A 14,571-nucleotide genomic window follows, 5' to 3' on the forward strand; every position below is an offset into this window, starting at 1 on the left:
AGGGCCATAACACTGTTACTATCAGATGGTGTACAATGCCATTTGGCGTGCATCATCCCATTATCCATATATATACTCATACCAAGTTTCAATGAAATCCGCCAAATCACTTTCAAGATATGGCTCCGGACGGACGGACGGACGGAAAGACGGACGGACGGACAACGCCAAAACAATATCCCTCCGCCTATTGCGGGGATAAAAATACATTAATAGAACAAGCACATAAAATGTAAAGGATTGTTAAAACCTTTATATAATATACTCATTGCGTACAAGTAATTCACTTTATAACAACAAACTCATTTGTAACACGAGAAAATTTTTTATCCCCACATGAGTCATTGTTATGATCATAATTATTATGGGGCACACTGGGCTTTGCATACTATCTTCGTAAAATACGAATCTACACTTTGCTATACTTGGCACTTTTATTTCAATTATTGGCTAACGATTAACATATCGCTGCATTAGTCAAGACGAGATTGATACATTCTCCTACTTAACGCACCCAAATCGGAAAGAAATAATCGCAAGCTGGGAAAACGGGGCTTAATGCAGGTGCGTAAAGCGTCGTCCCAGATAAGCCTGTGCAGTACACACAGGCTTATCAGGGACGATCCTATCCGGCTTAACTGTATTTTATCTCAAAAGAGACTACCTTCAAAAGGAGAATTTCTATACAAGCGGAAAATCTCGTCCCGTATTAGCCTGTAAGACGACACTTTACGCAAATGCATTACGTCCCGTTTTCCCAGAGCGAGGCTCATATTACAAACTAGTTTCGCACTTCGATCACACAGCTGTCCTGTCCACCCCGCATCACAGCCCTCGCACTGGAAACTACCAGGGCTGTTGCTGCATACACCACCGTGGGAGCAGGTAACATTGGGGCACTCATTTACGTCTGTTTTTGAGCAATATAATATAATATAATATAATATAATATAATATAATATAATATTGAATATATAAACCCATATTTGTTGTTTTTTTCTATTTAAAAGAATTTGAACGACTTCCGCTCTGTAAATTTCGATCATATTCTTTCGTTTCTCAACTTCATATATAGAGCAAATATACGATATTGATTTTGAGAACAATGCAGGCATCCTGGGCTTGTTTGTGCCTTTTGCAATTAAAATCATTGAGCAGCGCCCTAAATCGTCCTTTTTCAATTTCATTACCTATATAAGTGTCGATATGTATTCAATAGTAAACAATTATGTTTTGTCTAAGTTAGAGACCGCCCCCTATAACTCGTGTATAATTCATAATACAATTATTCTACAAAAGACTTACAAAATATATTGTACTGTTTTTAAACAAAGAATTGATGAACAAAAACAAAACAAATAAATATGCTTTTAGCATAAAGCAACATATTGTCCATGCATATGTTTACAATAAATATTGTTAAAAAACCATTATTCGTAGTACATTAATTTTGGTTGATTCCGTGGGTTGACAATTAACAAATTTAACACAAACACAGCGAAAATGACCTACGCGAAGTCCTTTTAGATTTCACAAATCAGAAATCCACGAAAATATCTCTCTTTTTAAAAAAAAGGCGAACATTCATGCGAAAGAATATAAATGAGTTCATAGCAATAAGCATGAGAACACGCGACATATAATTTACCAATCGTGCATGTCTGTCCTTGCCAGTTTGCTGGACACTGGCAGACGAAGGAAAGAGGAGTATCCGTACATATCCCGCCATTCTTGCAAAGGTCAGGGGTCAGCAGGCATTCATCAACACCTTGTAAAATTAATAGTTATGAATCTCGCGCTGAGAAAACAGGGTTAAAGGCATGTGCGTTAAGTGTCATTCCAAAGTAGCCTAATGAGGGACGACACTTTCCGCTTGCATGGGTTGTTCGTTATAAGGAAGTCTCTTCTGAACGAAATCCCGGTCTACGCGGAAAGTGTCGTCCCTGACTATCATGTGTGAACTGCACAAGCTAGCCTGTGACGACGCATTATTCACATGCATGCCCCGTTTTAGCAGAGCAAAGCACAATAGGTATGCTTTACTTTTAAATAGTTTAACACACTTTTTACACTATGTAGGCCAATGTCGTTTTAGTCAACTAGTCGCTTTAGAAAGGATGAAAGCAAACGCTTTCAGCCGATTTTGTATCACCCATTACAAGTTTTTTTCGAAATATTTAGTAATTGGTATTCAACTGCTTTCCTTTTTTTAAATAATTACTAACTATTTTTATAAATATATTTTAACACACTTTTAAACAAGAATAGAAAATAATTAGACCTGCTGTAGTCTTATATGTTCGTCTAAACAGTCAATACAGTTTCAGTGACCTCGAAATGAATTTTTATATATTGCAGTCAATGCTCTTAGAAGTCCTATTATTATGAATTACAATGTGTGTACGATACAAAGATATAACACATTTTAAAAATGATGTTTTATCAGAAACGCCATAACGATTAAACTAAAGTTACGCAATGATGCTTATTTAAGTGCTCTCAACATCGTTCCGCATGCATTTAAATTAACATCTTAATAATACACACCCGTTTCGCAAGTCTTCCCTAGACGCCCTGTCGGACACTGACACATGAATGAGCCCACGGTGTTCCTGCACGTCCCTCCAAACATGCAGGGGGCGCCAGTGGTGCATTCGTCCACGTCTACAAACGTACCAATTTGTACCGCTAATGCATTAGATAATGTAAATACGATCTTATTTGCCAAAATTATGTCTTAGTTAAAAGGGATGACTTTAAAATATGAACTATAAGCAGTAATGAGCATGTTAAAAATACTGTTGTTTGAAAACCACCAAAAGCGTGAACTTCACAAAATAAATGAGCCTGGGTATTTGAAGAGTACGCTTAACGCATGCGCGCAAAGTGCCATTCCAGATTACCCAGCATGGGCTGTGCAGATTCCACAGGCTTATCTGGGATGATAATTAACGCGCATGCATAAAGCCCTCTTTTCCAACACGAGGCTCAAATTACTGCAAAGCACTAAATAATAGCCCACCTGATTCACAGAGGTTCCCTACCCATCCAGGCGGACATTGACAGGAGTAAACGTCATTATTGTTCACGCATGTGCCGTTATTCTGACAATCGGGACACCTCGCGATTTCTGTATGAAGAAAACCAGACGGTTCATAAGTTTAATAAACTATGGCAACGTGTCATAAAATAAGACACACATATACACGCATACATTTTGAATGTGTGCGCGATAAAAAATCCTCGTGACTTAGCTTTTCACGAAGACATAATTAACATTGTATACAGTTGCTCGTGTTTAAAGCACAAGTTGCTACCGCCCCGACACCCGCCTCTACTTCTACCCCTTCGCCCCCCCCCCCCCCTCCGACATTTGCTACCCTCAAAAAAACTCAAAATTGTCCATTCGTTATACAATATAGCATATGGGAGTTTTGGGAGTCGGGTAGCAGCTGGGTGTGTGTGGGGGGGGGGGGGAGGGGAGAAACTAATGCCGAGTGCCTGTGGTATAAAGCAATGAACATTTGTCATCGCCATACTTTTAGTATTGACACATTACAAATCGTTAATAAAATAATGCCGCACCGCATGCATTTATCGACTGAGTTAATATATTTTGCTGATGGACAGTATTCTGTGCGTATATAGATCGACGTTCATGGGGTCTTCCTACGCCGAGCCTTTATTAAGTGAGGACACGGAGGGTTTGTGTTCTAACACAACTGCTAAATTAACTTTACAGGCTAACATTAGTTGAGAGGATTTTTAAGCTTCAGCTTAAGAATTAAAAAAAAAAATAATGATGATGTTGACCTGTGGAATAGAGGATGTGTGCCAATAGTAACCGGACCAAATCCCACTTGTCCGTTGTGGTCACCAACAACCAAACATACTTGTGCTCATGATGAGTGTTGAATGTAACCGGACCAAATCCCACCTGTCCGTTGTGGTCACCAACAACCAAACATACTTGTGCTCATAGTGAGTGTTGAATGTAACCGACCAAATCCCACCTGTCCGTTGTGGTCACCAACAACCAAACATACTTGTGCTCATGGTGAGTGTTGAATGTAACCGGACCAAAACCCACCTGTTCGTTGTGGTCACCAACAACCACACATACGTGTGCTCATGGTGAATGTTGAATGTAACCGGACCAAATACCACATGTCCGTTGTTGTCATCAACAACCAAACATACTTGTGCGCATGGTGAGTGTTGAAAGGAACCGAACCAAATACAACCTGTTCGTTGTGGTCACCACCAACCAAACATACTTGTGCGCATGGTAAGTGTTGAATGTAACCGGACCAAATACCACCAGTCCGTTGTGGTCACCAACAACCAAACATACTTGTGCGCATGGTGAGTGTTGAATGTAACCGGACCAAAATACCACCTGTCCGTTGTGGTCACCAACAACCAAACATAACTGTGCGCATGGTGAGTGTTGAAGGTAACCGGACCAAATACCACCAGTCCGTGGTGGTCACCAACAACCAAACATACTGGTGCGCATGGTGAGTGTTGAATGTAACCGGACCAAAATACCACCTGTCCGTTGTGGTCACCAACAATCAAGCTCTATATCTATATAACTATGATCCTCGTTCTGGGAATAAGGGCTTAATAAATTTGCCTACAGTGTCGTCCCAGATTGTCCTCTGCAGTGCGAACAATCCAATCAGGGACGACAATATCCTCTTTAGGGAATTGTCCGTTTAAAGACAGTAACTTCTAACCAAAAATCAAGTTTAGGCGGCAAGTGCCGTCCCTGATAAGCCTTTGCGGACTGCACATGCTAATCTGGGATGTCACTTTACGCATATACATTAAACCCAGTTTTCCCAGAACGTGGCACATATATTGTGATCTCGAGTCTGTTTCTTGGGTAGAACCAGTACTTGGTGTTTTGGAGGAACATTTTAAGACAGCTCACACAGTCGAGATGGGACCCGTGACATCCCGGTCGCTGGACGGACATCATGTCCACTACGCCACGGCGACCTTACAACTTACCGACGGAACAGTTATCGCCGGTCCAGTCACCGATGCATAAGCAGTAGTATCCTCCAAGAAAATCCGTACATTCTGCACCGTTTTTGCAGTATCCGAGAGAACACTCCGGAACATCTAGAAAATTATTTATTCATGCGTTAGGTTGTACTGTTTATGCAGTCATACTAAGCGTTACTTTTATAATATTTAAGCACGCAGTGAATGTTTGATATTAAGCTATCAAATCTTCGAATATTAACCGATTTTTTTGTGTTTATATAAAGTATGATAACAAATGATTAATGATTTTATATATGTTTAAAATTTGGCAGTTATAAATTCATATTATTATAATAATTTAGTTGATTGCGTTTTCCTATTTTAGGTTTTTTCGATTTCAGTCAAAAGACCATTCATGCCTCTAAAATTTTAAAACGTAGTATATAGATTATTTGCTGTCTTTAAACAACAATGCAGTCGTAATTAAATTATGACTGCTTGTCATAAAATAACACACAATTATAAATCTATTTTCTTGCTTGTAATTAAATGTATAAGATTCCATTGAATATATAACATAAAGCGATATCATTAATGTACACATTTATATATAATCATAAAATTCAGTTAGAAAATTCGGAGCGGGGTTTACATAAACATTTACATTTATGGCAGCTTACCCAAGTTGCAGTTTTTCCCCCTAAAGCCGCTGGTACATACACACGTGTACCCTCCGTTTGTATTTGTACACGTACCGCCGTATTGACACAAGGAGAGATCCTTGCATTCATTCACATCTGAAAACGGAATGTTAAATAGTCCGATTAACGCATTTATGCCTAGTGGACTCTCCCATCCTTCTAAATTGGATCAATTTATTAAAAAAATTAGGGATGTCAAATATATTTATTTCTATATTTAGAATTTTTCTTACAGAAATATTTTAGGCAAACAGCGCAGACCCAGATGAGATACCGCATCATGCGGCGTCTCATCTGGGTGTACGCTGTTTTCCAAGGCCTTTTTTCTAGACGCTAGGCATTAATGGGTTAAATAGGGCGTAGTTGCATAGTGGCGTAGTGGCGTATCGGCGTATCTGCGTAATTGCGTAATGGCGTAGTGGGTATGGTGTCCGCATAGCGACCAGGGGGTCGCTGGTAACATTCCCACATCGGGAGCGTTTTTATTTTACATCTCTCAAAAGACATAAAGGATTGTTTCTATCCAAGAGAAGGGCGCGATTGCGTCTCAATAAGCAACAGGCATTCGATGCAATCGAGCTTATATACATTGATTTCAATAGTTTAATTCAAAAATAATAATACAAACTAACAGTAAAAAACTACGTCATCGTTAACATGTAAAATAATAGAGTTCAATGTCGTCGAATATTTTGTTTCTTGCGTTGATTAAAAAATACCTGGATTCATTGATAATCACGCATGATAATACACACAAATACTACTGATTACTAGATAACGGTTGCTTATTTAATATCTAAGGGTAACTTGAAACTTTGGTATTCTGAGAGCATAATAAGCCTCGTTTGCGTACGATCGTCTCAGATAGAGTATCCTATGTTGTCCGCACAGGCTAATCACGTACGCCACTCTCCGTCTGTTTTTATCTTCGTTGATAATACACTCATTTTAAACGAAAAATTCAAATAAGCGTCACTGAATATCCTGTGCGGACTAAGCAGACTAATCTGGGACGACACTTCGCGCAAATGAGTTAAGCCCAGTGTTGCAGAACGCGGCTTTAAAGAAAAGAATTAAAAGAAAGATGGCATCCGTGACCAAAATTTTAATATTTAATCCTTGATAGGATCGTCCGTATTGCCGGACAGTTTTCAAATTTAATTTATTTCAAATGTTAAACGAATGTAGAACATACCTGTTTCACACATTGTTCCGGTCCACTCGGCAGGGCACGAGCAGACAAAGGATCCCGGTAAGTTGACGCACGTGGCATTGTGCTGACACGCACCGGTCTCGCATTCGTTAATATCTGCCAGCCGATACAATATTGGTAGAATGAAAATTAAATAACTTTTTTCATGTTTATTTTGAAACCATCTTCTTTTCTTTTACTTAAAGTGATATTATGGGCATCTTACAGTTTATAGGTGTCTATCGCACCCGTTGTTTGTATTTGGTGTTTTCACTTCATATACACTTATATTTGTTTATGCAGCAGAAACATACTAAAACAATCTCCCGGAAAGAAAAATAATGCATTTGAATATCAACCGTACATTCGTTTGACAACTGATCATGCATGTTCGATATGAACCTAAATTTAGTTTTAGTGCAGATTCGTTCATACGACACAAAGACACAATTTTGTTTTACGGATCATTTCGGCTTAGAGGACTGGGTGAGTCATGTAAAATATCGTTTATAAAATACAGTTAAAATAAATAACTGGTAGCAAGATGAGTTGCAGATAATTGGTCATTATTCACATTTTAACTAACTCTTTTGACATGTAAACTCATTTCAGCTCAATTCAACGGTGAAAAATGCCCATAATATTACTTAACTTACGGAACGTGGTCAGCTACCCATACAATACAGGAAAATAGACACACACGACCATTAACATACCATGATTAAAACTGGAGTCGCCATACTCAAAACCATATCAACCGCGCTTATGGAAAACCGGGTATAATGCGTGTGCGTAAAGGGTCGTCCAAGATTAGCCTGTGTGGACTACACAGGCTAATCTAGGATGATACTTAGCGGACATGCATTTATAATGGGTTCCCGGCAGGGGGACTCAAATGCATAGGGTTATCCGCATTTACAACAAACACCAATGTTATAACTTGTACACAAATGATAGCGTGATATTATAATTTAACCCATTTATGCCCAGTGGACTCTCCCATCCTTGTAAATTGGATCAATTTATTTCCAAAATTAGGGATGTCTAGTATATTTATTTCTATATTTAGAATATTACTTACTACAATTTCTTTAAGCAAACAGCGTAGACCCAGATGTGACGCCCATCTGGGTCTACGCTGTTTGCAATGTCCTTTTTTCAGGACGCTAGGCATGAATGGGTTAATATTATAATATTTCGGCCCATTGGTGCAAAAAGTTACCATGTGTAATTAAAATATAATGGCACATGGTACCTTTTTGCACCAATAGGGCGATTTATTAGTAAATAAACTAAATCCATTTTTCATAAACTAATTAATTCGTAAACCAAGATTTAAAATAAAATATTCTTAGGACGTGTAACAATACATTTTCTTTATCTGCCAATAGAGCACAGACCTTATATACCTACTTAAACTATTTTTTATTTATTTGAATTTCATATACATAATTTAGAACTCAATCCTCGATATCCGATGTATGGTTTATATTTTGAAGAACCTGCTATGAAATATCTTATTTGAGATGACATTACCAATGCCTATCAAACGTAAAAATAACCTATCGTCTGCAAAGTGAAGAATATTTGCTTACTGTCATGTATTGTCTAATACTAGCTGTTAGTAACAACAACTTTTATGGTGAATACATTTCCTGCAGTTTTGTTATATTCTTTATTCCGAAACGAATAGTACTAAATGAAGTTACGATACCGGTTTCGCAATTGGTGCCGGTGTATCCTTGAGCGCACGTGCAGTAGTATGAGCCTCCCCCGCTATTGGTGCACGTGCCGCTGTTCTTACAGGGCGTCTGTGTCCTACATATGTCATCATCTGTAAGGTGAAAGCAACACAACATTGCTAAGATTGTTCTTACCAACAGATTTGATTGTGTATTTCGCCTTTCGGAAATCGAGGGGTTTTCACTTAATTTTAGAACGGCCTTATGGTGACGGAATGTCATCGAATTTTGGTTAGTTTAACCTTTATGGACGAAGGAACAATTCTTATACTGTAATAGAATGAGTAAAATTTGTAATTACCCTAATTCTTGTCAACCTTAAAACCCATTTGGATCGAGGTGTCAACGTAAGTTTAATACATTTTGATTTTTTTGTTTTCAATATTCTTTTAGCACTATGAAAGAAAGCCAAAATACATATTTGCATGTGACCTAGCCTGTCTGTGAACGTTGACATGCTTGTTTTCCCTTTATTAAAATTTGAAACGGCCATCACATAATTCATCTGAAATATGTGCATTGAATACATAAAGTTTTTTCCAGAATATGGTAGAAATTTGATTAGAAAAACTATTGTCACACTGTTTGTGCGATACACAATTTATCATTTTCGAAGTTTGAACACAAGTAAAAGGTCCATTTTGATAACTTACCAGTTTCACATAAAGACCCTGTGTAACCAGGGCGACAAAGGCATTTGAATCCACCAATCGTGTTGCTGCACGTAGCTTGGTTTTTACAAGGGTTGATTACGGTCGAGCATTCGTCTACATCTATAAATACAACACACGTTTTAAGGGATGTTTTCTCCGTTCTAGCAATATTTGTTATCTGTGTTTAATATGAGCCTAAATAAGTTGTTTTAACGTACGTTCGAATCATCACCCAATACCCCCTCCCCCCCCCCCCCCCCCCAAAAAAAAAAAATTTAATAAATAAATAAAAACTTATCGAAGTGACACACAGCAACAACATAAAATTCTATTACGATTTAGCATCGAATTGCTTTAAACATTTATGCATAAATCAAACATGGATATTAAACTTTGTTTCCAGTTTTGTGGTATCATTCTGACATCGGAATTATCATTAAAACTCTAATCCTTTTCGAAAATCTCGATTCTTGCTTTAAAAAGTATTTGGTTCCAATGGAATACAATCTTCATTCAACGCTTCATTGTACCGATTTCACTGATTTTGTTTCCAAATTTTGTCACTACGATGTCATTGGGAAACGGTTTGTAAAGTTGATATAAGACTCATTCCTGGAAAAGGGAGCTTAATGCATGTGCGTAAAGAGATGCGTAACGAACTGTCCCCGATATGCATATTCAGTTCGCACAGGGTAATCAGGGAAGAATGCTTCCGCCTTAAATGGATTTTCGCGAGGAATATATTGTCTTTAAACGATCAATGCCATAAAAGTGAAAAGTGTCGCCCCCAATTATCCCGTGTGGGCAGCACAGGCTAATCTCGGATTTTACTTTACGCTCATCATTAAGCTCACTTTTTCCAGAAATACAGGCTCTTATTTAATTATGGAGAACAGGAATTGAACTGGTCCTTACCATTTTCACAACGCGATCCCGACCACTGGGGCGGACATACGCAGTCATAGCCACTGTGCCTGTTTCTACACTGGCCGCTATTCTGGCAGGGGTTTGTCATGGTGGTGCATTCGTTGATATCTGTCAATGGAGTAAATCAGTGTTCTAAATAGTATTGGCGAATTTTGACCGAAAGTTCAAGTTTTAACCCGAATCCCGGAGATGTCCTATTAAAAACATCCAAATGTTGTTGCTTTTGTTGGTTTTCAAAGAGACGAACTAATGAATTTATATAAGAGTTCAAAGTTTTAGATGCAATCAGACTTACCTGGTATATGAAAAACTGTATATAAGTATATAAACTAAAACTAATTAAAAAACACTTTATATTACTTAATGTTAGCTAAATCCAATTAAAATGGTAAATTGTAGGTGCACTCGATATTTTTAGTTATCCAAATGTGTTTCTTTTTCAATTATCCTTTCAGTTTAATTTTCGGAACATAATGTTGCATAAAGTAATGCATATGTTGAAAGAGTATGGTTTTTAATACGTGCGTTTGCCAATCTTAACATGTAGCATCTTAGCTGTATCGAATGAAATCCAAGTTCAAAATATGCATAGCAATACCTTTAACTAAAATAATATTAAAACCTAATTTGGGTGGCTGTTACGTACTAATATATGGTGTTGAATGTTGATCGACGTAAACATCGGACCTAAAAAGCTCTATTTTAAAACAAGAATAAAATTTAAAAAAAACATGAACAACAAAACAAGTAATTTACGTCGGGGCTCGAACCTCTGACCCTTGGAGTAAAAGTTAAGCGCTTAGACCACTCGTCCATCAGTGCTGATGTAGTATATGATGTCTGTTATACTTAATATAACCAATCCTCGTACTGTCACAAGATATAACGATAACAACATAACTCTCCAAATTATTTAATCATTTCGCGTTTGTAACGCTTTATAATTTTCAGGTTTTTAACTCGTCAAATTATGCATATAATGGATATTTAAGAGCATGGTTAATGTTCAGTATAAGTGTTTCCTTGCAAATATCATAACTACAACGAAAATTTGCAAATCTGAAACAATTTTCTTTTAGTTTTGTCAATAACAAAAATGTGAAAAGGCCCCTTTAAATGTTCATGGTTGTGGGGCGGGGGGGGGGGCATTAGCATCATATGATCCTATCATTCATAAACGACAGAGAGTACAGAGAGTATTGGTTACCAGGATGTCATCAATAGCAAGAACCCGAACCCTCTTATAATCCCAAAGACTTCCACTGTTGTCGAACCAAAGAACAGGTTTAAACTTAATACATACCCGTTTCGCAGTAGGTACCATTCCAATACTGCGAGCACATGCAGCTGGCACTTCCGGGTGTATTCGTGCACGTTGCGCCGTTCAAACAGTATCCGGTTGCGCACTCATCAATATCTTCAAGTATAGAATGAATTGTTGTCAAAAACGTGCGTGGATGGTCAATTGTGATACATCGACTATCTCCGGAATCCTCCGTAAAAAAGATGGATGGTCAATTGTGATACATCGACTATCTCCGGAATCCTCCGTAAAATAGATGGATGGTCAATTGTGATACATCGACTATCTCCGGAATCCTCCGTAAAATAGATTGATTTATGAAACAATTCGTCTGCAGATCCAGAGTAATGACTGGCAGCAAAATAGCGAGAAGAAGAATATTTATCAATTGCTAAACCGGAATATTGCAAATTTATTAAACAACAATTACCGTGTCGGTAAGACAATTGTATTTTGAAGAAGACTGTGGTTTCAGTCGCTTTATACAGTTTCGTAATGCGAGATGTATTCCAGTAAATATTCATACATTTGAGTCGTTATAATAATGTTTGTTTATATACATCGTTTTTTATTGAATTAGAACCAGCGACCGAATGTCAAAATACTCAAAATTCCATCCGATTGCGGTCATATTTCATTAATAATGTCATAAGTATAAGACAAAAATGAACTCCACTCTGATAGAACTTGGCTTTATGCGTCTGCGTAAAGTTTCGTAACAAATTGGCCTGCTCAGTCAACACAGGCTATTCTGGAACGACACTTTCCGCTGTTATTGAATTTTTCGTTTAAAGAAAGTCTCCCCGAAACAAAAACCTAGTCCAGGCGGAACGTGTCGCCCCCATAAGCTTCTGCGGACTGCACAGGCTTATCTGGGTCGACACTTTTCGCAAATGCATGAAATCCCCATTTTCCAATGCGAGATTCAATGCATATGCCTACCGGTTTGACACTGCGCTCCCGTCCAACCTGATGCGCACGTGCAGAAGTAGGACGCCAGGATGTTTGTACAGCTGCCGCCATTAAGGCAGGGTGAAGGTTTTATCTCTGAGCACTCGTCGATGTCTACAAACAGTGGGAGCGTGAAACGATTAAGATTCAAAGCCCAAAGTACGTTTTGTATCAGCATGTTCAAGCAAAATTTGCTACGTTATATATTCCAAGAAAGCGGAAATACGTTTGGGCTAGGTCGGACATAATTTGCGTGAGTTGAAAGCACATTCACCTACGGTTCGCATTCGCATGCGCTGATATACGTGTTACTATGCTTAGAAACTTAGTATAGTGTAACCTGTACATTAAAAGTTGCGGTTAGTGATGTATTGGTTTGTTCCAAACGGAAGAAATTCGTTGGTCAACTTTCATAGAACGTATTTGGAGGTTTAAATAGAAATCTTATTAGTATAATATCTTCAAATTGGAATCAGTTCATGATAACTATCAGAACTAAACCCACTAGTCATTAACAAACAGAAGGGTCGTGAGTAGCATGTATTCAGACGTCTCCTTTCACTCCTATCTTGATTATTATAACTATTTTGATTTATAAATGGAAATAAATATACTGCCACATGCTTGTTACGAGTCTATGAGTTAGAATCATTATCCAAAGTGGCAGGTGGTTACATACGTATATGGAAGAATGAGCAGTATCTTAAAAAGGGCTTGCATTTGGACGTACACTAAATGCGCTAAAAAACATCATAAGTAAACGGTATATAGATGACATCAGGCACTGACATTAAAGGAACTACTCAGCTATCATAACAGAAAGCACAAGTGCAACTTGCATCTAAGAAAAATTTGACTCTTTTCGTCTGTTCGTCTGTAGGTATTGAAGAGAAAAAAACAACAGTAGTAACACAAATAGGTACATACAACGATAACAAAATTAATAGTTTATTAGCATAACAATCTAGCAAATTATATTTCGTCTTGTACCAACGAAAACAATCAAATATTTTATACAGGTACCAAATTTAAATCGTTTATACTATCAATATTAACTAATTACAGTAAACTCTTCCTCGTCCTGCCATGGCATTGATGCTCGTCTTTCGATTAAATTGTTTTGAGTTCCGCCCCATCCCAGTGCTAACAACCAATCCAAAGGTCCCACACACAATATCCAAATTCTTCCCTAAATCCCCAAGTTCTAAACCAAATCACCACGTTCTACCCAAAATCACCACGTTCTTCCCAAAATCACTACGTTCTACCCAAAATCAACGAGTTATTTCCTGATCTTAAGGTTCTACCTACAATCATCAATTTCTTCATCAATCCACAAGTTCTACCCACAATTTCCAAACTCCTTCTAACAATACGCCAGTTATTTAATGATCTTGCTCAATGCAATTCAACAACTGGATTCTTCCAGAAAAAGACTCAACCGCGATTCAGTGTTTAAATATGACACATGCTTTCAGCACAATTGATTCAACTTACGTACCTATAGAACACAGCGGCCCTTGCCAACCGTTTGCACAGTTGCACGTGAATCCACCGTCCGTGTTTCGGCACGTGGCTCCATTGAAACATCGCGGCTGCGTTCCCATGCATTCATTGATATCTGGATCACAGATTTTTATAGATTCATACAGTGTTTCTATAAACATTTAAACAGCTACGAACCCCGCTCTTATGGGCTGAATCTTCATTCAGCTGTCGGTGTATATCTTTGATATCGATGTTGTATTTTATTTATTTGGGGTATCATAAACGCATGAATATCATTACGCTTAATTCACGTTTCTATGCATTTCTGATTAATCAATTTGTATTTAACTAAAGTAACGTGACCACGAATAATTATACGTGTACCACAACGACATATACGTCATCTTATAACGCAATCGATTACGTTAAAAGTTTGAATGTTTAATGTTCTATACTTGTGCAGCTTTTGTGCGATACATAATGTCATTCATGCAATCTTTTTCGCTTATCATATACTGTATTTAAAAAACAACAACATAACAACGGAACAACAAAGGCAAAATACCTCAATTCGGATAACGTTTTTTTCCTAATTTCTCCATATTTTTAAATTTTA

At 37.7% G+C, this 14,571-nt stretch overlaps 1 protein-coding gene across 1 annotated transcript in view; it reads right to left on the reverse strand.

The window, feature by feature from the left end:
* The window catches only part of LOC127834336 (fibrillin-2-like), a 121,919-nt gene extending 107,845 nt beyond the window's left edge, over window positions 1-14,074 (reverse strand). The window contains exons 1-9 of the mRNA XM_052360082.1: window positions 13,969-14,074; window positions 12,486-12,581; window positions 8,606-8,725; window positions 6,895-7,008; window positions 5,679-5,795; window positions 5,020-5,133; window positions 2,548-2,664; window positions 1,649-1,768; window positions 794-910 (exon numbers count right to left, since the gene is read on the reverse strand). Coding sequence (XP_052216042.1) covers window positions 794-910; window positions 1,649-1,768; window positions 2,548-2,664; window positions 5,020-5,133; window positions 5,679-5,795; window positions 6,895-7,008; window positions 8,606-8,725; window positions 12,486-12,581; window positions 13,969-14,074 — 1,021 coding nt within the window. The remainder of the gene's footprint in view (window positions 1-793; window positions 911-1,648; window positions 1,769-2,547; window positions 2,665-5,019; window positions 5,134-5,678; window positions 5,796-6,894; window positions 7,009-8,605; window positions 8,726-12,485; window positions 12,582-13,968) is intronic.
* Between the last annotated feature and the right edge of the window lie 497 nt (window positions 14,075-14,571).

This window comes from Dreissena polymorpha, chromosome 6, assembly GCF_020536995.1.
Source record: "Dreissena polymorpha isolate Duluth1 chromosome 6, UMN_Dpol_1.0, whole genome shotgun sequence".
Lineage (NCBI taxonomy): Eukaryota > Metazoa > Mollusca > Bivalvia > Myida > Dreissenidae > Dreissena > Dreissena polymorpha.